At 45.2% G+C, this 26,059-nt stretch overlaps 2 protein-coding genes across 12 annotated transcripts in view; one reads left to right on the plus strand and one right to left on the minus strand.

The window, feature by feature from the left end:
- The window catches only part of VEPH1 (ventricular zone expressed PH domain containing 1), a 98,538-nt gene that overhangs the window by 24,569 nt on the left and 47,910 nt on the right, over nucleotides 1–26,059 (plus strand). For 10 of the 11 annotated variants that reach the window (XR_009819512.1, XM_062005612.1, XM_062005611.1 and 7 more), the window contains 4 exons: nucleotides 1,404–1,578; nucleotides 15,072–15,238; nucleotides 16,785–16,994; nucleotides 22,434–22,654. Coding sequence is in view for 10 of the 11 variants with exons in the window: in XM_062005612.1 (XP_061861596.1) it covers nucleotides 1,404–1,578; nucleotides 15,072–15,238; nucleotides 16,785–16,994; nucleotides 22,434–22,654 (773 nt within the window). In the remaining variant the exon portion in view is untranslated. The remainder of the gene's footprint in view (nucleotides 1–1,403; nucleotides 1,579–15,071; nucleotides 15,239–16,784; nucleotides 16,995–22,433; nucleotides 22,655–26,059) is intronic. The other variant, XM_062005619.1, reaches the window with a different exon arrangement.
- PTX3 (pentraxin 3) lies at nucleotides 5,876–10,458 on the minus strand. Its single transcript, XM_010204752.2, has 3 exons — nucleotides 10,311–10,458; nucleotides 9,382–9,915; nucleotides 5,876–6,489 (listed from the first exon to the last, which is right to left on the minus strand). The coding sequence occupies exons 1-3, from the start codon at nucleotides 10,456–10,458 to the stop codon at nucleotides 5,876–5,878; spliced, it is 1,296 nt and encodes a 431-aa protein (XP_010203054.2).

Raw genomic sequence — 26,059 nt, forward strand, 5'->3', positions numbered from 1 at the left:
AGCCAAACATAATGAGGCATTACGTTGACTTAAACGTCCTGCTGCATAAAGCTCTATTCATTTTAAGGGCTTTTCTCATTGAAGACATGGGTTTTGGTCATATGGCACTTGCTGCAATGAGCTCTCTTGACACCTAGGAGTTGCTGCAGCTTCTTTTTCCTTAGATTCCAGTGGAAAGGGACTGTTCCCTGAGTGGCTGCAGCACTCCACTGCTTAACAGGTCTATTGCAAGGAAAAATCCTCACAATCGCTTAAACTTGTGTCTCTGGCATTGGTTGAGTAACATAATGCAGCCTTAATTAGGGTCATTCCTGCTGTCCCTGGGGCTGATGGAGGCAGAACTGGCCTAGGAGGTGACATATCTGGGCATATGGAATAACTGACTTGATTTTTCTCAAGCCTGGATTTATGTTTTCAGTGCTGCTCCAGAATGAACAAGTTTGGGCTGCCTTCTTTGCACTATTTTGCTGCTTTCTGAAACATCTGGATTCCAGTAGCTGCCCATGGTTCCAGATGCTAATTAAATATCATCATAATGCAGGATTATTTTCACAAACAAAGTACTCCAGTTTCAAAGAGATGTTCAAAACTGAGTGAAGAAGAGAGAAAAGAACTGATTAAGGAGGCTCCAGAGAGAATGTAGTTCCACTAAAGCATATCCTACTAATCTGAAGAGCTGTTATGTGTAGGAACTCATTGGGCAATAGGTAGAATATAGTGTGTGCCCAGTGCATGCCAGTGTATGTGTACAAATAGCTGCAGAAAACCTTTTCTGACCTTAATGTCAAAAGCTATGTGTCCCTGCAGATACCCCTGAGATATCTGCTGAGCCTTGGTGCCACTTTAAGAACAGAAGTTGGTGGTCTCAGGAGAAATTTCAGTTGGCCCTGGTGTTCAGAGAAATTGAATGGAGTTTAAAACAGGACATTGTAATGATTACAGGAAAACTGGTGATAAATACCAGAGCTACAGCAGTCAGCTGCATGAGTGACTGCTCCAAGGGTTTTCTATGGGATGAAACTTCCTCTGTGTGGATGATGGGTACAGCTCCTGCTGACACCTGAGAGCACCAAACACAAGATATCCTGTTGGAAATGTTACAACAGCTAACATTTAACTAGTACACTTCCTATCATGGTTTTCCTTGCTGTTGCAGAAGGTGCAAATAGGTGTCATCTGCACTTCCTGACTCAGTGGGTTTGAATGTCTTTCCTTGCTCGTACTTTGAAATCTGCCTTCAGTGCTGTTACCAAAACAAAACCTTTCTTGACGTGTTTTTGCCCTCTTTATTTTTTTCCCCTGCTTTGATTCTTGCTTTTCTCCTGGTCAGCATGAGACTTTCTTTTAATCACTCTCTTTTATCTCAGCTGCTAATTTTTCACTGCTTTTTGCTGTTTTTGCAGAACTACGATCGGCCTCCAGTAATGGCCTTGGCTGTTCCAGTGGCAGTGAGGTTCCTTCAGAGGGGCAATAAGGAGCTGTGCAGAAACATGTCAAGTTACCTATCCTTGGCTGCAATTGCTAAAGCAGATCTGCTGGCTGATCACACAGACACCATTGTCAAAAGCGTCCTTCAAGGTATGACCACACTGAGACTTTGAGATGTGAGGCTCATGTCTGCAGACACAGCAATAAACGTGATAAAACACATTAGGTGCAATCTAATAACAGGCTATGTCAAGGAAGACCTTTCAAGAACATGTGAATTTACTGATCCTTGTTGACTGTGGAGGTTTCATTATAGATTGGATGACTCATAGGGCAGGAAATACATCTGGACTTGTCAGTATACCATACTAATGGACTTCAAATTATAAACCATGATGTAAGACACTAGTTACTGGGCTCTTATCCTTTCTATTAGTGTCATTGGCAGTGCTCCAAAATGATAAAAGGGGATGAAATTAATCTCGTGTGGCAAAATAGTCAGATGTAAGACAGAAAAGCTCTTGAGTAGTTCCTTAATTTTGCCTATATTAGTAGATTTGTGTAGAAGTTTGTTGCTAAACCCTGTAGACTTTCTTTATGTGGTTTAAAAAGGTGAAAATATTCATACCCCTACAAAAGGAAGTCCAATTTAATTGAAGTTGACAGCATTTGTTGTGATACTGAAGTGTTTGTTGTTACTGGAGTAGTAAAATCACTGTTTGTTTTTCTTCAAGTATGGGTAACAGCAATAAGGAGCAAAAGCTGCCTAATTATTGTTATAGAGATGCTACTGCCTCAAATGTGTATTCTGTATTTATTTAAAAGTCCAAATGGAGGGTATTATGGAGGAATAGCTGAGCTAGAGGAGTAATTTTGTCCTTAAGGCATTATGGTAAGAGTTGCATAATTCTGTCTGCTTTATTGAAGAGCAAATGTTTCCTGAACCTGATAAATATGTGTGAGCCATGTGATAACACTTGTAGAGCACAAGAATGGAATATTGCTAACAACTTAAAGCCAGATGGGTAATTGTTTTAAGGCTTGTGATGTTAGTATTTATATGTTATCATTGTACACCACCACTTGTAACTCTTTGCTATTAATAGAGAGAAATAGAGGGGGACAGGTTTTATGGTACAGTCACAGGTTTGGGAAAAGTGATGCACACTCACAGGTGAAGGTTTTGTCACAACTCTGTCTGCTCATTTTTGTGTATTGGTGGTGTTCTACCAGCAGATGTTGCTGTGGACATCAGGTTGAGCAATCCCAGTCTGGAAGAGAGCACTCTGAATAGGCAGAGTGCTTTGTTTTGCATAGTGGCTTAATTGCACTGTAAGTAATTTGTGTTTCAGGCGTGAAAAGGTTGGGATACAGCAGACTGAGAACCACGCTGAAAGACTGTTGGCTGAAGGGAGAAGGGAAGGCAGAGGATAAGCTGCTAAGGATAAATTGACAAAGCAGAGTGGAGACAAAGGGCCGTGTTCTGGTGCTGCACAGACAAGGCTCAGCCTAATGGCACCAGTGAGACTGATAGCAGCCTTTGCCCTGCTGCCTGCCAGCGTGACAGACCTAACCCGAGGGGTTCTTTGATTACTTGGGGCAACTGTCTGGCTGCATCATAAGTTTCTTATCTTATTAGCTAAAAAAGAGCTCTTTAGAAAGTGTGTTTAACTATTCTGTTCCAGTTAGCATGAACTCAGCTTCTAAACACGCAAATATCTGCAGTGTGCCTGTGATGCTGATGGGCCCTGTGCTGAGCCCTTCCATTCCCATAAGGCATGAGGCAGATTTATTCCTGTTTCCTAAAGACAGCAGCAAAACTGCCCTGCAGTTGTTGCTGTAACCTGAGAGTCCCATGGCTGCTCCACCTTCCAGAGGAGGTCAGGCAGGGGATGTGGATGTTGCATTCAGCAGAGGCTTGTTAGAGAGAACTGGGCTCAGCAACATACTCCAGGCATGCATGTCTTGGGCTTGCTCCTTCACTTTTACATTTGCAGTGCCAATAATCCAAAATACTATTTACTTGATGTTTTCCAAACAGGCAAAGTAACTGCTGATAAAAGTGTAGCTAAGCTAGGAGGGAAAGAGCAAAGCATGCTGAATGGAGGTGATGTGGTGCTGGGCAGGAGGGACTAGGCTATGAGAAAGCTTTGCTGATCCACAGATGTAAGAAAGAGAAAAGCACTTGGAAAGAGGGAAGTTTTACAGCTGAGTCAATGAGAATGGAAAGGACCAGCTTTGCATTTGATCATCTGCCAAACTCAAACAGAGATAGGAAGAGGCTACTTCCAAGACAAAGCATTTCAGGTATGAGGTACAGTAAGAAAAGCAGCCAGGAAGGGCTTCTGTTAATCTGCTTGAGGTTTTGCTTTTTCTGTTGCCTTTCACAGACATTTGTTTTCATTTAATGGAGGGCCCTGTATGGAAAGAGGATTTGAGTGGTTTTGCTCTTGCACAACGTTGCAACCTCAAGTGCTTTTCTTTAGAACTCTGAAGCTCTGTTTTCTGACTGACAGTAGAAGAACAGAGGTAATCCTTCCTTCTTCTGTAGTTAAGGTTATTTTCAGACACTACTTAGTTAAGGGATGTTTTTTATTGTGCTTACTACTAAGCATTTATAGTTTAGATACATTTTTATTGCAGGATAAGATCAGAAATCCCAGCAATCAGAGCACTTATTTTAACCTTAAATAAACAGCGTTGCTGAAACTTTGGAGCGGGTCATATAACTTTAGGTACAAAGCAGAACCCCCTTGGATGTCATAGCAAAGTGGAATTTACCTTGTCACAGCTTTTTCTTACTAGTTTTGTATTGTGGAAGGAGGGGTCTGGTAGCAGTGTCACACTCAAGAAGCAGCATAGCAGAAACATGCCAAGAAACATTTCAAAGCGTGTTCTTAAGACATCTGTACAGAATGAGAGAAACAGGAAAAGATGTGAATAGAGCAGAAGGGTGAGCTGCTTCCAGAAGAAATAATAGTTGCTTGAATAAGACATTGGCTGTGACAACTGGTTTAGAGGCTTCAACAGGTAGTGAATAGTCATTCTTGTCACAGATGGTTACATGTTCAGCAAGTGGCTGCTCATCATTGTCTGCTTCTGCTCTGGCTTCTACACGCAAATCGCCACCGGTGCTTGGCACTCTGCATCTGCTGCTTACGCACTCTCCCAGCCCTGTGCTTGTATTGGGCTTTGGATAAGCTTGTGAACAAGAGAAGAAAGCCACTGCCACTGATTATCGATCAATTCTGCCTCGTACACACCTCTTGTTGGCATCAAACAAGTCGTTTACTTTGGATATCTAAAGGTATCTCCAAACCGGGTCCCTTCTCAGGGGGCCAGTGTTATGCATGGGATGCTGGTTGGCTTTTATTTGGGGGTGTCTCAGAACCAATACTTCCTTGAGCCTCCAAGGACTGTGCTAACACAGCCTCAGGTCAATGAATGTGAGTCAGTACACCAAAGCATCTATTCCTTACAAGCAACCATGTCCATGTGGAACAACTTCTAGAGTGGCAAATCCTCACACGTGGCGGCATCCCCAAGAAGGACCATTTTCATAATGGGCCTTTAAAGCTGTCTCTGACTAACACTTGGATTTTGATCCTCTGAGGATCTCTGTTTGTGTGAGATGCTGATATTCTATTAGCAGCTAAAACTGCTTGGTTCAACCATGGCAAACCTCCCAGCTGGTCCTCCCTTTGGGCTGCAGCTCCCGAGAAGCGTGGGAAGCTTTGGATCAGTGAAGGGTCTTTATTTACAGAACAACTTTACAAAAATAATTTCAATAAAAAATATCACAAAGTCCATTTACAATATGATACAGCTGTGTTTTCTCCACATGTAACTTCAGATTATGATGGGGAATATTACTTTTACATGTTAAGCCAACCCATGGCATAAATAATGCTTTTAAACAAGGAGCTAGTTTTGTTTATAGTCTACACGTTACTAACAATGATTAATAAACAGCACATTTCTTGGCTTATGTAGTTCCTCCATACAATTCACATTAGCATTAGGAAACCCAGTGAGGAGAGGGGCCCGGAAGAGGCAGAGTCTGGTCAGTGGTACCAACCTGCTTCAGCAGGGCTGCCAGAAGCACCACTTGGCTCCCACATATCCACCGTGGCCCTCACCGTTATACCTCAGCAAACGCTGTGCCAGAGACAGCAGCTGTGTGACCTCAGGAACAGCTTTTTCCAAGGCCATGCCTTGATGATGTGGGGCTCACTCTTATTTTTCAGTGTTTTGCCAAAGCAGCAGACAGAGGTCAAACTCTGTCCCCATAGTACCCAGTTGTGTAACCTTGCAACGCTCATCTTCCTTGGGAGTTCAAGAGACATGGGCTCCTATGGCTCTGACTCGCACGCACTGGCATTCAGCTCTCCACGAAACACCTTCATGTTCTCCAGGATATCCTGCTCAGACACTGCCTTGCCAGAGTTTAGGAGATGTACTGGGCTCCTCCGTAGGTCAGAACCTCGGTGACTCCCCAGCCGACGACGTTGCCCCTGCTGCTGCACGCATCCTCTCCGCTCTGCGCCGCTATCTCTTTGGTGCTGAGCACTCTGTCCCACAGGTTAAACCCAGTCAATTTGCCGGAGAAGGCTAAAGCTTCATCAAATCCACCACCAATGCAGCAGCCGTTCTTTTCTTGCCCGAGCTGCAAAATGCCCCCGCCCGGGATGGTGTGAGCATCAGCAATGGCCGAGGCACTGCCTGCCAGCTCTCCCCTCACCCACAGCCATGCAGAGCCGTTCTCTGAGCTCCAGGAGCCACACAGATGGAGCCACTTCCCAGGAACAACGACGTTTCTGACAGCTAACTTGTGCTGGTCGCCACCAACAACAAGCACTGCAGAGTCCTGGCTGAGATAGAGCTGGATTTCATATGGATTAAACTTGGTTCCATAGGAGAAGACGATGGTTTTGTCCAAAGCCTCGGTCACCTTGATCCAGACACAAGCAGTAAAGGAGCGAAGGCTCATTCCAGCAGTTGGGTGGACGCTCCCAAATATCTTCTTTGAACGCATGGGGAACAGAATTGCTGTTTCACACCCTGCAACAGTTAGAAAGGTTGTTAGGTAAATACACTCGTCTATTTGTGCATGCCAAGTTTTAGGACCTTTGGCTTCTCAAAGGGAGCTGCGAGCTCAGCTCAGCCAATGGAGATGTAGGATGCTTTGAAGAAGCTGTCAGCTCTGAAGGCAATAGTTCTAGGGGCTAATCATGCCACAGGAACAAGGCTTGGCTCTTCCCTCACTGCAAAATTAGTGTGTTGTGTAGCCCTGGGCCATGCAAAGTGACATGTAAGTTTAATGCTGCCTGTCTGCCCCAGTGCTTGCCTGGGGAAATGGGGCTTCCCCAAGGGTCTGTGTGGGGCAAGTGTCTTCTGCTCTGACATACCTCCTGGGGCAGCTTCTTTTGCTGGATCACCTAGAGAAAGTAGCACATTACACTGGGTAATTATGTTGGGTAGTCCTTTCCCTGTTCCATTTAGGTCTCTGTGTTCTTTTTCAGCATGGAGTGATGGAAACAGCAATGTTAAGCTGTGGAGATGGGCTCAGTCATCTATCAAAGGGTGGGTTTAGACCCTGTGCTGCTCCTGGGCAGCTGTGTCATGAGCAGCTACACAGTGTCCTGCAGTTGTCCTGAAGGTAACTGTGGAGAAGGGGAAAGGGGCTACTGCAAATCAGGTGCAGGGAGCCTTGGCAGGAGCCTGCAGAGATGTTATTAGTTACGGTGAATCCCTTCTCTGATCCTGCCTTTAGGGCTATTGGTCAGTAACTTTCTTGTGCACTGGCTAAGCATGGGAGATCTATTAGGCAATTAATATATTTTAAAGCATTTAATCTCTCATCTCTAATTAATCCACATGTTGCTAATAGAAATGAAATTCATTCAAACCAATAACAGAAGTTTATGAACATTTTTGGCATTCTGTGTACTCTTCCCTAGTTGTGTGTAACTCTATTCTAGGTGGCATGGGGGGGAAAGCAGCCCCCTTCTGCATTTAAGCCTGTTGATTTCCTGTTTAAACAAGCTAGAGAGTCTAGAATGTCTAAAATGTGTGTGGAAACTTCTGCTTCAGCGAATGAAGGACTCTTTGTGTCCTCTACTCTGCTGTGGTATTGGATAGACTGCTTCCTCTTAGCTTCGAGCAGGTTTTACCTTTCCTCATTGGCCTTTTTGAGGGGAGGGAGCAGGGTCAGGGAGCAACTGCTGGGGCTACTCCTTAAAATGCTACTTAGGAGCAGTATTGTGAAAAGGCTTTTAATTAGAAAGCTTTCAGGCTTTGTTATCAAGGACTAAACAAAATCAGAACCAGCCTTGCTGAAGAACAAAAAGTGTGATTAGGAAATCCCTCAAGAGGGTGGCTGGCAGTGCTTCAAGATGTGAGAAATTAAAGTCACTTGCTAAAACTTCCCTTAAAAAAACCTTTCCAGAGAGACTCTGGAACTACTTAAAGTTGTAACCTTTAAATTAAAAAATAAGATTTTTGCATAAAATCATGTAGGAACCAGCAGGAACCATCTGAGTTTTCACTGGTGAGTTTGAGGTCCTTAGTGCTGATCAAGTTGTCTGCTCTCACCTAGTGCAGAGTAACTGGCTGTGAGGCTGGCCCAGTTACAGGAGAGAGATAAAGAATGAGATCATGCTTTCTGGAAGGCAAGATTCATGTGTTTGGGAAGGGTGGAAAAAGGGGAATAGGCTGTTAAGATCTACTCCCAGTACACATACTGGGGTCTTATGATAGATAAAGGAGTAAAAGCAGTTTACTTCCAAAGCTGAAGCCATATGCTACACGAAAGGGTAGATTCATGTTAGACACTGAAACACTTTGATGTAAACTATTGTGTTTGTATTGTAGTAGGCTTGTGGAAGCTCTTGCCTTTTGCTTTAGCAGTTAGAAGCAGCACTCCTCCTTGCTCCCCTGTGTAAGAGCTCATGCTAGTGCTGCTGCTAAGAGTTTATGGTGTAACTGCCCCCCAGACTTCCTATTGACACCCTCCTGCCAGATTCTGCAAGTGAAGATTTCGGTGGGGTTGTTCAGCTGCAGTAACTTACATTTGTGGGAAATGCAGTTGTTAAGGTCATGGCAGCATGTAGCAGACAGGCAGTGATAGCTGTCTGGTGGGCAGAGATACTCACTATAGTTATATTGTGCACGTAGCAGTTTTGCACCCACGCTTCATAAAACTCTCTGCCACAACCACGTTGCTGTAGCTGCTTTTTGGTGTCTTATTACAGCACTCAGGAAAACTGACATGAAATTGGAGATAGGAGCTCATCTTTCTATGGCCACCTCACTTACTGACCAATGCAAACATTTTGGAAGAGAAAAATAAACACCAGCAATACCATAGTGTTACTAATTTTCCCATGCTTGGGGAAATAGCCTGTCCTGGCAGTTGCATACAGTGCATGTGCTCTCCCTGCTGCAGGAAGCATGCTTAGCTGGTTGGCAAGAGCAGTATCTCCTCAGATCTAGCTCTGTCCTTGGGCAGTTGGAGAGTCAGCGGGGGAGACAGCATTTAGTTTAGGAAGAGGAAGGAGTGGATGCATGCACGAAGAGAACAGGAGAGCTCAGCAACTAATGCCTAGTTCCCAGCTGGGAAGGTACAAGGTGAGAGAGTATAAGTTGTCAGTTCAAAACGTGTTTGTTGCTCTCTGACAACTGTTTTGATCTGGAGAAGCCTGCAGGACATGGAATGTTAGCTGGCTTTGCCCTGTGTGAGGACTTTGATTAAACCCTTCTATGATGCAGGGCTGCTTTTGCAAGAACAGTTACTGGATTTCCTCCCTGTATGTCCAGACTGCTCAAAACTGCTGTGCTTTGGAGTCACATGCAGAGGAAGGTGCTCAGGAGGGATGTTTATAGGATGTCAGTTTGGACATGCCCACCCAAGAGAGCTCTCCAGTGTATCCGGTAAAGCACCCATGGACTTACCCGCTGGCAGTAGGTGCTGAGCTGCCCATTTCTGCGATGCCTTCAGCTCAGCTCGTGTTTGCTGTAGCTCTTTCCACAGAGAGTTCAAAATGGGGTTGTCTCCTCTGATGGGACTGAATTTATCCTGCTGAGAAGCTGTCTCCTGAGCCTCCACCTCAGACCTCCTCAGCCAAGCGCTCTCCAGCTGGCTGAGCCTGCTGGACACGTTGTGGCTAAGCAGCAGAATGTGCTGAAGAATTTGTCCTTGTTCAGACTCCTGAAGCCTCTTGGCTTCTTCACACTGGTCAGTGTTCCTCACCAGCACCTGCTCTGCCTGTGACAGGAGGTGGGAGGTGACTTTCTCGAGCGCAGCGGCGAAGGTGCGTGCGAGGTTCGTGGTGAGCTGGCTCAGCTCTGCCTTCAGAGTCTGCAGGTCCACCTTCAGCACCTCTTCCATCGCCTGCAGCATCATGTTCTCTTTCATCTGCGAGTTCTCCAGCATGATGAAGAGTTTGTCCCACTCAGTGTGCTCTCGCTGGCAGTCGCACGAAGCAGCTGGAACGGAAGACACAGATGTTGCTTATTCTTTGTACTTACATTTTGAAACAGGATTTGCCAAAATCTGGCTCTGTGCAAGGCTTATGTGCTCCAGGCTGTCACCATATCTCCCTCTACAGCAAAAAGACAGAGGTTGTGCATATTACAGCAATTCTGAAACTGTCGTTGTCAGCCTTTTGCAGCAAAAAATGAAGAAATAAAGAGGAGAAAGCAAATTCCAGCACACACCAGCCCAGTGCTTTAGCATTTTGCTGTCTGTAATAAATTACTGGTACAGCCATGTGCTTCTTCCACTGAAAAAGCAAAGTTGGTAGGCATTAACTGTTAACAAGAACTAGGCAACAAAGCCGGCAGCTCTGCACTGAACACAAATGTGGTTTAAATCGACTTACTCTCATCAGTACCAGGAACTGGACCCTCAATCTCGTTATCCAGATTCACGTACATGAGGTCGTAGTCATCACCTTCGTCCAGAAGAGAAAGAGAAGCCCTGAAAACACAGAACAGCATAAGCAGAGAAAGTATTTCTTGGGGCAGCATTCTCTAGCTGCTCCCTGCAAATAGCTGAGCTGCGTGGAGCTGAAGTCTGAGTCGGACTGGAGCAGAGACGAGACTGGGAGTGAGGCGCAGTGAGCCCCTAATAAATGCTCCCAGCGCCTGGGCTTGAATGAATGAGCAGTGCTGGTGCCAGGGTTGTAACCAGAGCACTGCTGGCTGTTGCTTTTGGCTGAGAGGAGAAGGGGGCGTTGATGCTTGCTCAATTTCAGCCTTCCAGGTTTGCACGGGGCGGGGATGTGACGACTCACAGAGGGGGAAAAACTGGGGAAAGCTGCTCTTGGAGCTGCTGCTTCCCCCCGAGAGCAGATTGCTGTAAGGATGCCGGAGCAGGGGCTGAAATCGCTTGGACTCCGCTGCCCACAAGCACTGGCTGCATCAGTTATTCTGTGTCGTCTGTGGAATGGAAAGTATTGTCTGCACACTTACTTTGCAGTTGGTATGTGCCAGGTCTCTGGAGGGGATTGGCAGAAAGAGAAACATCCCTGGAGTTGGCTTGGATCTGTGTGTATGGTTTAACCCGGCTTTTTTGAATAGTTATGTATAAAAAATGATATTACGTACTAAAAGTTTACTTCTTTAAGCACTGGAGGAGAGCTCTTAAAGACAGCTTGTAGGAGTTGTGATTTTTTTTAGCCCTAATTACCAGTAACAACATCATAACCACGTGATTAACACCTCACTGCTAGTGTCTTGTTTGGGGAACATTTGGGAGCAGCTGGATGATTAGGTTTTTTCCTGTTAACTTTGAAAGAGCAAAACAAGGTACTCTTGGATTAGACATTAATCCAGTGCTAAGTGTTATTGTTATTGGAGCTAATCTGTTTTAAATTCTGGAAAGCTTATCAATTCAATGGACCATTAATTATCTCCTAGGTGCATTGCTTAATGAGATTGGGGGTAATGTGGTACCAATTGTGTTTTAGCTTGGAAATATTCAGAGAACAGCAAAAAAACCCCAACCAAACCCAAAGCCACATGTGCATCTAACTTGCAATCTGTGTTCCCTTTCCTTTGGGAGTCTCTGGTTTAGTCTTTATGGCTGTGCACAGGACTTGCAAAGAGGGCTCTGTGCTTCTGGTCCAGGAGACGTGGCTCCATGAGGCAGCAGGGATGGTGTGTGTGGCCTCAGCCATTGCGCTATCCTGCCTCAGGGACCAGGAGGCACTTTGCAGGTGTTGCCTTTTGCTGAGGAGGCAGCTAAGACTGGAGCTGCCTGCTCTCTGCCTCACTGCTCCTAGCTGGGAAGCACCTGGTGCAGCAGCACCCAGCCTTGCTTGTGTAAACTTGGGCTACTTGTGTGCTGGGCTGCTGGCCACAGCACTGTGCTATTCCTATGAGCCAAACTGTTTCACCCTACGTGTATGTGGGATTCCTGCCACTGTGGTGCCCCCAGTTGCTCTCCTATCAACACAAATAAGTAATAGCAATGTTGAAGAAATATGTTAGAAACCTCAAAAGTTTGGGGTTTGAATGTTTTTGGGGAGGTATGTGCCTCGTTTGAGTCACCCTGGGGAAAAACAATAACTCGTGGTGTTACCAAAGTCTGGAGCAGGAAAGCACTCTCTAAACCAGGTTTTATATGGTAATGGAATGGTAAAATAGCATGGAGATTTGGGATCTATAAATGAGGAGGGGTAGAAACCTAAGGAATCTGAAGAGGGGTCTATAAAAGAGGAGTCTCTGAAGTCTGGTGTCTTCAGTGCATGTTAGAATCCTCAATTTCGAGGGATGTCAAAATGCATCTGTATGGCTTTGAGAGCTCCTTCTGTCCATGTTACATTTGCAGTGCACCACCAGCTCTACTTTTTCTCTCTTCTCCAAGCTCTCTGTGCTGCTGGGCTGGGCAGAGCATAGACTGAGCACAAGGCAGCCTTTGCTGCTTATCACACGTGTGGGGCACAGTCCTGGGACAACTGGCACCCTCACACCTGGGCACCACACCGTTGGCATTCTGCTACAGCCACCTTCCCCCTGCCTGCCTTGCAGCCAGAGCAACCAAGCCATCCAGTGTCCCAAACCCTATGGTAGTTCCTGCCTGGGTTGCATCATTCCCAGTGTGTGGTCTGCTCGGAAAGTCTGAGAAAATCTAATCTGGAAAGTACTGGGGGTAAGGGTGGCAGGGGAAAGAAGGTAATTAAGGAGCTGAGTATCGTGTTTTTCCATTCTCAGACAATAAACATACTTTTTAGGTTCTTAGTTTAGATTGAGGCAGATGAAGCAAGGTGGGGGGAAAATGTGAACTGCTTGGGAACCAGCACAATATCTCTGAGGCTCAAAGGGCTGGTGAGCAGCACATGTGTGAACCCCTCAGAAACTGGAAAGGTGTGACAAACAAATAGCAGGAAGTACTTGGAGCTCGCTCAAAAGAGGAAAACACATGGAAATAGTGAACTGGATTAGTGCTTCAAATCTTTCTGAAGTTATACGTAGAACAGATGTGAGCTATGGTATCTGCTTGGGTTGTTTGCAAGTTTGTATACACAGGTTTTTCAATTAAAAGCACATCAGTGAGGTCACTTAAATACCACTCCAAAGTGATGGAGTTGCTTCTGGGTTGCCTGTGATTTTCCTTTGCCTTGGTCAGTGAGTGTGAACCCAGCCTTGCTTGCTGTAGCAAACTGCCCAAATTTGCATTTGTACAAAGTCTTTTTGTTCAGAGGAGTTTCATGGCTGCAATCCCTCACGTTGCCTCCTGTCAAATTGCATCACTCCTCCAATACACCCACTACTTAAAATGCTTGTCTTCCTGGCTTGAGTAATTAGTCTGACTTGCAAGATACCTTCCTATCTGTGACATCCCAACTTAGGCAATCTTGGTTAGTAGCTGTCTTTCTGTGTTTAGAGCTGCTAGCTTTTGTTACTCTCTGCTGAATTCCTTCCCTCTACGTTTTCACAGCTGAGATGAATTTTATGCATCCAGGAATATGAGAGATTAATCTTCTGCAATTGTTGCTGAAATTCAGCTGGAGCTTCAGAGCTCTGTTCCATATGGGTAGAAACGTCCAGGGGAAACTCAGGCTGTGGCAGTGCAAAGGAAGGACTTAAAGAAAATAATTGTTTGTTTGTTTATTTGATTGTAAAATTGTTCCATTTCAAGCTCTAGAAACGTTCAAGTAAATCCATCCCCTCACCACTTTAGCTCTGACTCTGGATGAATTAGTGCGTGATGCTTCTCTGCAGACTCACTTGTAATGTCAGCAAGAGCTTCACACAAAGAGTGGGGCTAGAAGGTGGCCAGAACTGAAAAACTTGCTAAGTTGTTTAGGGTAATTTATCAGCAAATGTCTTTCCTTTGCAACCAGACTTTATGCTTTTCTCTAGAACAAAATGAAGCAGAAATTAGCCACATCCATGGGGCTGCAGGTGGGGTCTGAGCCTTGCAGTGGTCATACAGAGGGCTCAGAGCTGCCTTCAAGGAGAAGCCAATGATTCTCCAAGCAGAATAAATGCTTCAGGATAGGATGCAGAAGTGTGGCTGGCTGAACAGTGTGGAGGCACTCCTCTGGAGCAAAATGACCCCTTAGGGATCATTACAAGCCCTTTGACTAAAAGTTGTCTGAACCTGCTGTGAATTATGTATCAGTTACTTGGCTCAGAGGTGATGCTGCAAGACCTCAATGCCTTGGGGTGTGTGTTCTCTACCTGACAATAGCATGACGGAGTCCAGTTTGAACCCATATGTCCCTTTCTACCATCCATGGAGTGACCTGTTTATCTTCCAAGATTATAACAGGATATATACAGGAGAAAAAGCAGCAGGCCAGAGAACTAGTTCCTATTGGAAACCAAATCCAAAGAGACCTCAAGGACTTTCAAGGGTTTACAAAAAGGAGCTATACTACATTGCAACAGGCAGATGTTTTCCATATGTTGCTGAAGTGAAACTTAAATATATGGAGGCAGACATGTAGAGCAATGTGGAGTTATAGATTTTGGTATGAGCCTGGGCTTCAGATTGAATTATGCACAGACATCTTAAGAAAACGTGTGAGAGGGTTTTGCATATCTCTGTCTGCAGTTGGCTCTCTCTGGCTCCTTTCTATTCCTGGAAACAGCTTCCTTAACTGTTTATGTTCAAATTTATTGTCATGCATATTTAGTTCTCTTAATAACCAACTATTCTTTCCATATGCTGCTTATTTGAGAGTCTGAATCTCAACAAAGGAGTCTAACTTGTGTGTGCTTTCTAGCCTTCTTTTGTCTTTTTACCTCCTATTTTTTTCTCCTTTGCTGTTGAGTTAAATCACGCTTAGTTTGGTCTAGGTCTCAGCAGAGCATCATCCAAACCTGGAAGCTCATTAGGCAGCCTTCTCATCATATTGTACCTCAGAATGAAAATGACCATTAATAGAATTTTTTCTTCTTTCATCCCTACATTGTTGTATCTGCAATGGTTGGTGCTATTCAGCTTATTTATTTGGGTGCTTGACCCAACGTATCTTTTTCTACGGTGTGTTTTATGCCTCCCTTGTTTTGTACTGAGGATGCTTCAGAACTGGTGTCTGCAGATGTGTGCCAGTTTTCTAGGGCTCTCTTGAGCTGCAGAGCATTGACCAACAGTCAGTCACCAGCTTCTCATTTTCTCTGTCCTTCAGGGAACTCGATGCTGCTGCGTGTCCTGCCTGCTCTGTACGACAAGCAACCCCAACCCATAAACCTCCGTCTGAGGGAGCTGGTGGCCCTGATGGCTCAGCTGGATCAAGCTGAACACCACCACCTCCTCAGGCTCCTCCAGATCGTGGCTAGGAAAAGAGAACTTGGGGTAAAACCGGGTTTGGAAGATCTTGCTGCTAAATGCTGCACCTCCTTCGGGAGGAGTTTATTTGTTTCAGATGGCTTGGCGAGGTCTGTGTGCTATCTGCTCTCCGAACAGTGAGGAGTCCCATAACATGCATGACAGTGCTTTCCTACCCTAATTCCCCATGAATTCTTTAATTCCATTCCAAATTCTCCATCTAATCGTAAAGAGAACATAACTGTGACTTTGCTGGACCAAAAAGCTTGTGGTAACCAGAACTGTTTTCAGCTTTTTTGGCTCTTCCTCTGTCAGCTGAGTATGAATCCCCTTAACTATGTTTCTGTTGGCATGTATGGACTGTATTAAACTACATATCAAAGAAAAATGAAATGAGTTAGGAACTGATCAGAACTGAGCTGGAAATCAATTATCTAAGGCAAAATATATCCTTCTTGGGAAACTGCACACCCTTGACCGCACCCAGCATGTTAGAACAAGGCACAAAACTACCTGCCTTGGGAATATATGAAGTTCATAAAACCTTTGGAAAAGAAGAGTCAATAGTAGCTAGTATCTTTCCCCAGGTAGCCAAGGAAGCTTTATCATAGTACACAGATGAAACAGAGCTCCTCACAAGGGCCTTGTCAGCTGGAGAAGGGGCTGGAGTGCAGCTCTGGCTGGTGCGGGGCTCCGTGCTGGAGCCAACACCTCTGAAGCTGCTTTGTGTTCTCACTGTTGCTGTTATCATCACTTATTACTGCTAACAATGTATTCAGCCCCTAACCTATGTTTTTTTGCCAGAGTGATAGGCATTGACTTGCTAAAACTGATAATCCTCCAAAGGATAGCAGACAGATGGATCTCTCTGTGCCCCGTTTCTGTGTGGAAGTGTCTTTTACACAGATGCAACAGTCCCACTGAATCAGAGATGTCTCAGTGCACGTGTGTGTTTATAGGAAAAAGAATTATTCAGTGCATAGTTGTATACACAGCATCCTGTTTGGAAGATGATTTTAAGGACTTGCACCCTCAGCCTTTTGAAAATTGTGTTTTCACAGGGAATGACAACTTGCCTACAGCACTTTTTCATGTGCAATGAGGATCTTGCCTCTCGTTTTTCCTCCTGTCCCAGCTCTTAACCTTGTCACATTGCTTAGTTTCTGGGACAAACCAAAAATTTCCACTAGTGCTTTAATTTACTGTATCACTGGGGAAGACTAAGCCTGTTATTTTAATCAATAAAGCACAGGACTGGCCCAGAGCAAGGGAAATACCCGATGAGGATGGGGAGGGGGGGGATGTCTTTTTTAACAATTGGACATTTCCGTACTTATATATGCATAACTGAAATATTTCAAGACTGCAGCTTACCCTTACTCCATATGTTGAGCTGAACTTTGATTGACCTCAGCAATAGCTCTATGCAAAGGTCAGCAAGGGTGGAAAACTAGTTTGCTAAATGAAGGTCTAGTTTTCCCAATCTGAATGTATGGCACCTCTTTTAGCTGTCTGTGTTCACCATTGAAAAGTATGCTCACACTTTGCATCTGTCTGGTTACTTTCTTGATAGGTGCTGAAGGAGTGTGTTCCGTTTCTGGTTGGACACTTGAGAGAGCCTAACCATAGTGATATTATTCTAAACATCCTTACAGAAATATCCAGCTATGAACCAACAGCCTTAGCTGCTTTTCTGCCCATGCTGAAGGACGCTGGTGACAACTTTCCAAGTTTGATTGGGCAGACAGCAAAGATCTTTGGAGCTGTTGGACATATTGATGAGGTAAGTTTAAAAAGTTGGCTTGGGGGTTGAGTTGTTTGGTTTGGGTTGGTTTTTACTAAATCTCATATAAAGTAAGACATCTAAGTACTCCTCTCCTCATGAGTAAGCAGACTGCCCTGCCAGAGTGTGTTCCTAGTTGTAGACCCATGACAGGTCTGGACTGTCACATCAGTATGGCTCAGAGAGCAAGTAGCACAAAAATCAGATGTGGTGGGGTTTGGGCTAGTGGGAAAGAAGGAAACTTTCTGCAAGAGATTGAGCATGAAAGAGATAAATATTTAAATTCTCATAAGTGCAAAGATAAATATGCACATTATTATTACTAATATTTACTGTGTACCTGCTCTGTGCACCGATGTGTTCTGTTTATATGAATTGTCTTTTTCTGGAAGGGCTAAAGCACATAATTGTCATAATTCCAGAGGCTTGTCTAAGGTTGCAGTGTACCTACATGGAATGAATGTACCAACGTGAAATTAAAGGTAGAGGAAAAGGGAAAACATGTTTTGCATGCCCTTGGTATGATATCATATTGTAGATGTATGTAGCCTTCAGGAATGTTGTAATCATGCAGTGAAATATGAACTTCCTCATATAGTGTAACCCAGCTATTTTGGCTCTGCTGCCTTAGTTAATTGGATACTTCAGCCAAATGTCTTTCTAAAGAAAAGGCTCAGTGGTGGTGCTGGGCTCAAGCCTCATCACAGGAACATCTTGGTTTGGGATCTGCCCCAATGGGAATATTATGCCTAAAAATGATTTACAGTGAGAAACTCCTGACAAACCCTGGGAGTTTCATGGCAAAGTGATGAATGTGCACTGGAGTTCTTGCTTTAGTGATAATTGTGTGATCTGGATGAGGGAGCAATGTTCACCTAACCCAGGTGCCATGAAGACTCAAACACTCTGTGTGTACAGAAACCATTGGGCAGATCTCAGACCCCAGAGCCCTCTGCTGTCCCTAAAACCCCAGCTCTGAGCTGCCCACAGTGAGAGATGCTGCTCCTGAAGATCCAATGCCAGCCCCGTCCTGCTGGGGCTGGACAGTGCTATCCACCCTGATGAGACCCATCTTACCCTGCTGCTATCCCCAGCTGCTAAAAAATACAACCTGGAAGAGATGACCACCATGAGCTTGTCAACTACTGATTGCTGAAGACCTTGGGTGTCCAACAAACTGGTTAGACTTACTTACAACACTTGGTGATTTTTTAATGAGATTTTAGTTTTGTTCTTGGGTACAATCTCATGTTCTTTCACCATTGTTAAGAGACATTTTCCTTCCACCTCGAATCACAGCTCTGTAAAGGCAAAAACAACGTTCTGCTGAAATCAAAGAGCTTCTGGTAAATAATTCACATTTTTCATGGCTGCGACAGAACTCGATCCTACAGCAGAAAATGAGCAGTGTGCCATAAATCCAATCGTTTCCTGAAGTGTGGCACTGATGCCTGCCATGCAGTAACCTGGATAATTTATTTCAGCAAAGAGCTGAATCCTGCAGCTTCCATGGCCTTGCAGGGATCCTTCAGGCAAGACTTGCACTAAGTCGACCAGAGTTCGCCTGCAGAAAGGCCATGGAAGCTGCCTTTGTGAATCAGACTTTCTGGTTGGCTTCTTTTCACTCTGCCAGAGGCTGGTTTGGAAGGAGGAGGGAAGAAAAGTGGTGTTTTGCTGTGTGGGGAAAAATCCTCCATACATTCACCTCCTGCCTTTAAGAAGACAGTTGTTCTATTCACTTGTTTAGATACAGATAACATAGAACAATCTCCAGAGAGGCTTTTATCTCCAGAGAAAATAGTTTCTTTTGGCTCCTAAGGGCTTTTTCTTTGCATTTCAGGGAGCTTGAGCTCTCTCTGGCCCACAGTTTTGCTGGGGTATGAGAAGCTGCTTTGGTGGGATGTTCATTGGTCCACAGTTGCCAGATCAGACTGAAGGGTCCTTGTGCTTCTTCTGTGTTCAGTAACACAGTGGATCTCTTGTGGTCTTCCTTTTCCCTTGTAGAGGTTTTGCTTTACTTCAGTTCCCTGTGCAGATTTTACCCCCCACTCCCTTGTGAGCCAAGAAACAAGTTGTATCTCTGGATGCTCTCATGCAGATAAGGCTTCTTGAAACAACAAAGCAAGCCCTGGATTTCTGACGTGTAGGGCATCACTGCAACACAGAGGAAACAAGCAGAAACACATCTGGCATCATAAAAGTTGGATAGACCTTAAAGGCTCAGTGTAAAACAATGAGGGCATCCACAAGAAGGAGTTAACACTCTGGTCTCTGAGCTTTGCTGCTGAGTTACAAGCATTACTGCAGCTAGGTTGGGTTTATTTGGACCAGGTCCAAGCAACAATGTGCAAGCAGCAAAATGGCCCCTGGTAGATACATGAGATGCTGACAGTCCCATCCCACAGCTCACCTCCTTGAAAGCCTCTGTTGGCACTTCTCCCCCTCTTCCTTTTCCTGTGAGGGAGCTGCGTTACAGACATGCTGCTAATTCTTCCTTACAGACGGGAACGGGCATCAGCAGCTGCTCCCTGGCCAAGCAAAACAAGTGGGAAATGGAACAGCAACGGTGGTGTTGGGATTGTATTTATTGATGCCTTGCTTCACTGGGAGGCTCACTGGGGGAGGGAAATGGCAAGGATTGAGGGCTGGCCCTTTATGGTACGGATTGCAGATATGTGCAGAAAATCCTTTCTTCTGGCTTTTAGAAGCAGTCTTGTGCTTCCACTGAAGTGGTCTCTGCACCTTGGCAGTTCAGACAGAGCCCTGGAGAAATGAGAGGTTTGGCTGGAAAGAGATTCCTTTATGGTAAAGTTGCCCCCTTGTTTATACACAGCACTCCTGGTGATGTCAGTGACAGGCTCCTGGGCAAAGCTGAAACCAGAACTTGTCCATTAACCACACATTTGTGCAAAGCAAAACACTATCTTGGGGCATAGGTCAGTCAAGTACTTTAAGAACTATTTTTCTCCAATAACTATGTCTTTTGAACCGACTGGAAATCAGAACTACTTCTGAAGGGCTTGTCATCTCTTTGTGTAGTGTCCCGAGCTTCGATTTTAATATAAGCAAAATGCTTTGCCACACCCCTTCGCTTGTATTTTACACCTTCTGCTGGCAGATGTAATGCCATAAAATACAAGGGATGCTCATGAAAAAAACCCACATGAATCCATAAACCAAGCACTGTTAGAATAGCAATGGGCTGTGTACATGCAAACAGGCTTTCTGAACAGCTCTGGCTACAAACTGTGGCAGGGATAAGGGCTGCTTTCATGTCGGGCTCTTCTGCTGCAGTTTTGTTTTGTATAACAGTTACATATTATGTTACTCAGTAGAGTTTATTGTTCTTTTACCTCACTCCAGGCGAGTAGCAGCATTTTCAGCACGGCTGGAGACACTCCAGCTGGATCAAAGTGACAGGAAAATGGTCAGAACTTCTCTTCCAGTTACGTCTGCTGCGCAGTTTGTTTAGGAAACAAAAATGTGTTTAAAATGTTAATTGAGACTGTGTTTACCTCTTGGAAGGAGGATCATCTTCCAAATAAACTAGTGAATAGTGCCAAGGAGTCAACCTCTTTCAACCTACTGAGAAGAAAGCTCCTTGTGTCACCGCACCCAGCCAGTCCCAGGATGGAGCGGTGGGGTTTCCCCCTGGGGCTGAAGGGAAGCAATTTGTCTGGTGGGCTTTTCCCATTTATCGCTGCCATGGCTTGAAATAAGGTGACTTTTTCTTCCAAAAAATACCTTTCTTGTGATGCTTATGTCATGCTCAGCCGAAGCCTCCTGTGTATTTTTGTGATCCAGCTGCATTTGGAATCAAACTTTCAGCATTTTTTCTTCCCTGCTGTGAGGTCCCAGAAGAACAGGTCCCAGTGCCACAGCTCTGCAGTGTCAGGAGTTTGTGTATGGCACACAGCTTCCTCTCCTTTCCTGCTAACCCTTGGAAAGAAGGGAGCTTTTTATTTTTGCCTTTACTTATGTTTCAGCACAGACTCTAAAAGCAAAACACCTCCCAGTTTCTGTCACAATGTGCTGAGCACCAAGTGGGTTTCACTAAGCTGAGCCATACCCCAGTGGAGAATCTGATAGGAGCTCCTGAGTTCATTACTGCTTTCTCTGCTGCTTTTCCCACTTAGATATTTGTAGGACCGTGGAACTTGATACACTTAGGTTAACCATAACCAAGCAGAGGAATCCTAATGCCTTCCTGTACCTTTGGAGTTTCTCCTTTGGTATGAGAATCAGTACACATACATATAGAAATAGTTGGAACTGGAATGGCATGTCCTTGCCAAGCAGAGATGATGAAGTACCCCTGCTAGAAAACATTTACATCTTTAGAATCATGATCTGAAACAGCCCCATTTCATCCTAATTTATGATGGGATGTGATTTTGCTGATAAACTGGCGAGATCACATCCCCCTGAAACACTGGCCAGCAAACCTTTGCCTAAGGAGGACATATCTGCCTTTGAGGTTGGCAGTGACTGGTACAGCTGCCAGGCAGCAGCTCATCATGCAGGATGAGATACTAAAACACAGTCTCATTTTAAGCTCCTCTTTGCTGCAGTGTCAGTTACAGGTCTAATCCAAGTGTTGCTGCTAAATGACTCCCTATGAAAGGAGAGAACCCCTGTGATTTAGGAGGTACTTTCACCTCTCACCATTAGCGAGAAGTGCTGACAGTGCTCCTGCTCTCCTGCTGATATGGTGCCAGAGGAGCCCTGCTCAGGCTGGGAAGCCTATGCTCAGAGACACAAAGCTGCAGTCGGTCATGGGTCCTGCAGTGCCCCAGACCAGCACAGACCTGAGCCCAAGGCCCGTCGAGCAGAGGTCTGCTGGCAGATCATAGAGGGTTTGTGTCTGTGCCTAATGCCCCTGAGCTCAATGTGCAACGGGTCAGGTACGCACATGAGGAAAAAGACCCTGGAGGAGAAGACCCTGTGAACTGGTGCAGTGTGTGTGAGCCTTTGGATGCTTCCAGAAGAGTTTTCCTGCCACAAATAGCACACGATAGAGCAAAGAAAGGGCACAGAAACTGCGTATAGGGAGGTAAAGTAGCCTGGCCAGGCTCACGAGGCTTATCAAAGATCAAAGCACTGCTAGGTCTGCTGCTGGGGCTCTGATCACTGAGCCAGGCTGACCTATTCCCCTGGAGCAGTGCAGTGCCCTTCAAAGAGGCTTTGGGGACTCTGACTCTAGGTTTGAGGAGGAGACAAGGTATAGTGAAGTTAGGGAGGGTTAGGTAATACCAAGAGGAATAAACACAGCATCAATAGTACACAAAAACAAACTGTGTTTGATGCAGTTGCCTTTTTGTTGATTGTCATGGGGAGCCAGTGTTCCCCAGGGGCAATGGTTGCACACAAACTCCCCCTCCACAAGCAAACAATGAAGTCATTTGTTTAAAATGACTCTTAACTCCTTGTGTTGTCCAGGAGAGAGCGAGAACATGCCTGACGTATTTGGTGGACCAGCTGGCCAACATGGAGCACTCGTTTCACCATATTCTCCTGCTGGAAATTAAGAGTCTCACTGACACCTTCTCCAGTATCTTGGGGATCCAGAGCAGGGATATTTACCGCATGAGCAACAGTTTCAGTGCCATAGCCAAGCTCCTCACCCGGCAGCTGGAGAGCGACAGCACGTCAGGAGCCAGGTAACGCGTTTTTGGGTGGTAAAGCTGCTGCCATCTCCATGGCTGTGTGAGGCAGCATAAATTCAGATGAGATATATATGTCCCCATCCCTGGAACTGTTGCAAAGCCACAGAGCTGAGATGCTGAGGGCCATGAATTGGTGGTCTTGGCAGGGTGAGAAGAGGGCTTGGACTCCAGGAGCCTCAAAGACTTTTCTAACCAAAGCTATGATTCAAGTTGTGATAAATAAGCAATCAGCTGAAAGTAAGGTGTACTGAGATTCACATATTTATCTTGATGCTTCTCTTGTATTGTTCCAGTCTGCTCAGCCAGACATTGCATTGTATTATTTATAGAGTCAGGTAAGCATCCAAGGTAGGTTACAGACATGTGATGGGCAACATCCTTGCTTGGAACTTTTGACGTATGCAAGTCAAGTGCAAGAATAAGGGTGACTGACACTAAAGCAGGAATTTGTGGTGAAAGAGTGGCAGTGAGAGCTGTGGATGCTTTGCAGACACTGTCTTCATGCTACCAGGCAGAATGACCCCTGAACATCACACAGCACACATTGCGTCACTCGGCACTGAAGAATAAAGAAGCTGTTCAAGTCTTAGCACTTAAAGGACAGGAAGAAAGCCATGTCTCAGATAAGCAGGCTAAGGCCATCTGAAAAGTTTCAGTTAAAAATAAATCAGTGAAGTCAGGCTTACATGACTATCATTGAGTTTCCTCCAGAAGATAGCCACTGAAGCTGAGGGGAACAATGACTGGCATGGCTCCGCGACAAAGGTTTGCTAAAGAAACAGGTCTGAGGAAAAGGTTCTCAATGCTTGTTGTGCTCACTCAGCTGCTTCTAAACATTTATCCTGAGCTTTTAAAGCATCAGGAGCGTTGCTGCTTTCGTCACAGGGAGATTACAAGTGTTATTTGAAAGTATGGTGGCAGTCACTGTTAATCAGTGAGAGAGTTCTAATTAGCACTGTGTGTACTGAAACAGGGCACAAAGGAATAGCAACTCTTTGAAAAAAATTCAACACAGATGTCAGAAGACTCGTAACCATGAAGGATAACCTTAGAGACAGGCTTGCAGAGTTGGAGCCAAAACATTGAGGTCATTGGAGAAACAATTAACTGGTGTCCTGGAGAGAGTTAAAAATGAAAAAGGAGAGGAACCCTGATACAGTCCCTGGCTCTGTGAGAAACAGCCAAGCCTCACCTAGGGGCACAAGCCTCCCCTCAAATCCAGCCTCCAGCACTGCTTTTATGAAGGTTTTCATCCAAGGTGTTGAAAAAGCCTAAGTGGGGATGGCAGAGGGAGCACGAAGTGACATATGTGTCTTCCAAACTAGCCAAGCTCGGCCGTGGAAAAAGGTGATGTCAAATGTCACATAGTGAAGGGAATCAGAAGGGTATTGTGTATTCTGGGAGCTGCAATGAGGCAGGACAGTGACTGAGGCTTGGGTAACAAAGCAAGATTCACACAGCCCATCGTGCTCCCTTGATTTAAGGCAGAAAAATCACTTTATTGGCTGAACTGTTGTGATTCTCCTCTTCCTCGTTACCTTCGGTGCTCCACGGTTCTCTCTAGAGCTGATAAACAGCAGTAAGACAGTGGGAGATTTTCCTTAAAGGGTTGCTGCTGTGTTTCTGTGGTTCTGGGATGCTATTTCCCTGTTTCTCTCCAGACTTTCTGACTGTTAAGGACTTGCTTTGCTGAGGAGCAGAAGCCTCTTTATCTATGTGAGTTTGGTTGCAGTTGCAAAATGTAGATGTAGAGTCTGGGGCAGGAGAGGGGAGGAAATGATCATGTTTCTGAGTGGGCTTTTCAGAAAACATCCTTCTTTTTCTTCAGGAGAAAAACTTTCCCCTGATTAAACTGAGGATGAAAGGTACAAGCTTTGCCTGTTTACTTAAGTGGCCTTTGCTTCCAAGTGACAACTTAGCAGCCACTTATGTGAAACTGTATCTGCTGGTATGCTTTGGGATATGGAAGCTGTTGTGGAGTCAGAGGGCCAGGTCCTAGGGGGTAATGCCTAGGGGCAAATGATGGAAAATGCACCCACCATATCCCAGGGCTGCAGTGGAGCTGCTCAGAGTCCATTTTGGTTTAAGGAAGGGTAGAGCTGGGCCTTATGTCTGCATTGAGAGGCCCTTAAAATACATGTTCCTCCAGACTTTGTGGTGCTGTTCACAGGTTTTAACATTTCTATGGATGAATTGCTGCTCTCATGAGGTAGGATGATCCCTGTGATACAGCTGTGCTCTCCACGAGGAGGGTGTGAGTGTAGCCAGAAGCAAAGGGAAGGAAAACCTCTTCCTGCTGCCCCTCTGGGTAAGGGACATCGTCCCAGGACGTTCTGCTGCAAGTGGGCTGTGCCTGGAGCACAACTGCCTGGAGCCAGGGGCAGGGCCTGGACCCTTTCAAACAAACCTTTCTGAAAGGATTTCTTATTTTCCATCTGCTGCTTTATCTTTTCCCTGTTCAGTTTTATCCCCTACCCCACCCCCAAGTGCTCTGTGACCCCAGTTGCTTGCAGCTGCCCTTCTCTTGTTACCTCGACGTGGTTATGAGAGGTCACAGTGAAACAGTGGTGCTTCCCCAATTACAGCTTTTAGGGTTATCATTTCAACCTTCTCTCAAGCAAAGTATCGACTAAATCAGACAAGAACAAGTATGGCAAGTACAGCTGAAAGAAGAGTTCTTTCCTGATTTAAGTGGAATCTGTTCTGACTTGTGTGTGTGGGACTGGCCCAGACGTCAATGTGGAATTACCTTCCTAGCTCCAGAGCTGCTGTGGTCACTGAGCTGCAGTGACTGGAAAGAGCAGCAATCCAGAGAACTTGTGCTGTGGAAGGAAATCAGGATTTAAAAATGTGTGGCTGGATTGTATCCATTCCTTGCAGAACTGTGTGTTTACATAAGAAGAAGCTGATTTCATTAGAGCGATGGCTGGCTCGGAGCTGTTTGACACGGGGAATTTTACATGCAGTTAGCGGAGAGAATGATTAAAACCACGCAATGCTCAGTGGCTCCTTACTGTCACAGAATTGCCAGCTATTCAGTCTTAGAGGTGCTTTTTAAGACCACATGCAGAGTTCCAACGGACTGGTCCAACCCAGAGGTATAGCACAGTCAGTTCAAGGAAGGCAAGAAGGGAAAGAAAGAAAGAAAGTAAATATAACGACACTTCCAAGCCCTTGTTCTGGGTGAGAACTGAGCATGATTCCTCCTAAAGGGAGAGGATAGGTCTAGCACGTGGTGTCACAGAACATTCATTTACCATTCATTTGCCTTTTAATTTTCTACAGTGTTTGTCTTGTAATCATTTTTTGCAGTGGTCAAAGGTAGCTGCAATAGCATCTAAGACTTTCCTGTCTTGGTAAGGGACAGTGGTGAGATTTGATGGGCTTCCCAATCATCAG

The sequence above is a fragment of the Colius striatus genome, chromosome 12 (genome assembly GCF_028858725.1).
Source record: "Colius striatus isolate bColStr4 chromosome 12, bColStr4.1.hap1, whole genome shotgun sequence".
NCBI lineage: Eukaryota > Metazoa > Chordata > Aves > Coliiformes > Coliidae > Colius > Colius striatus.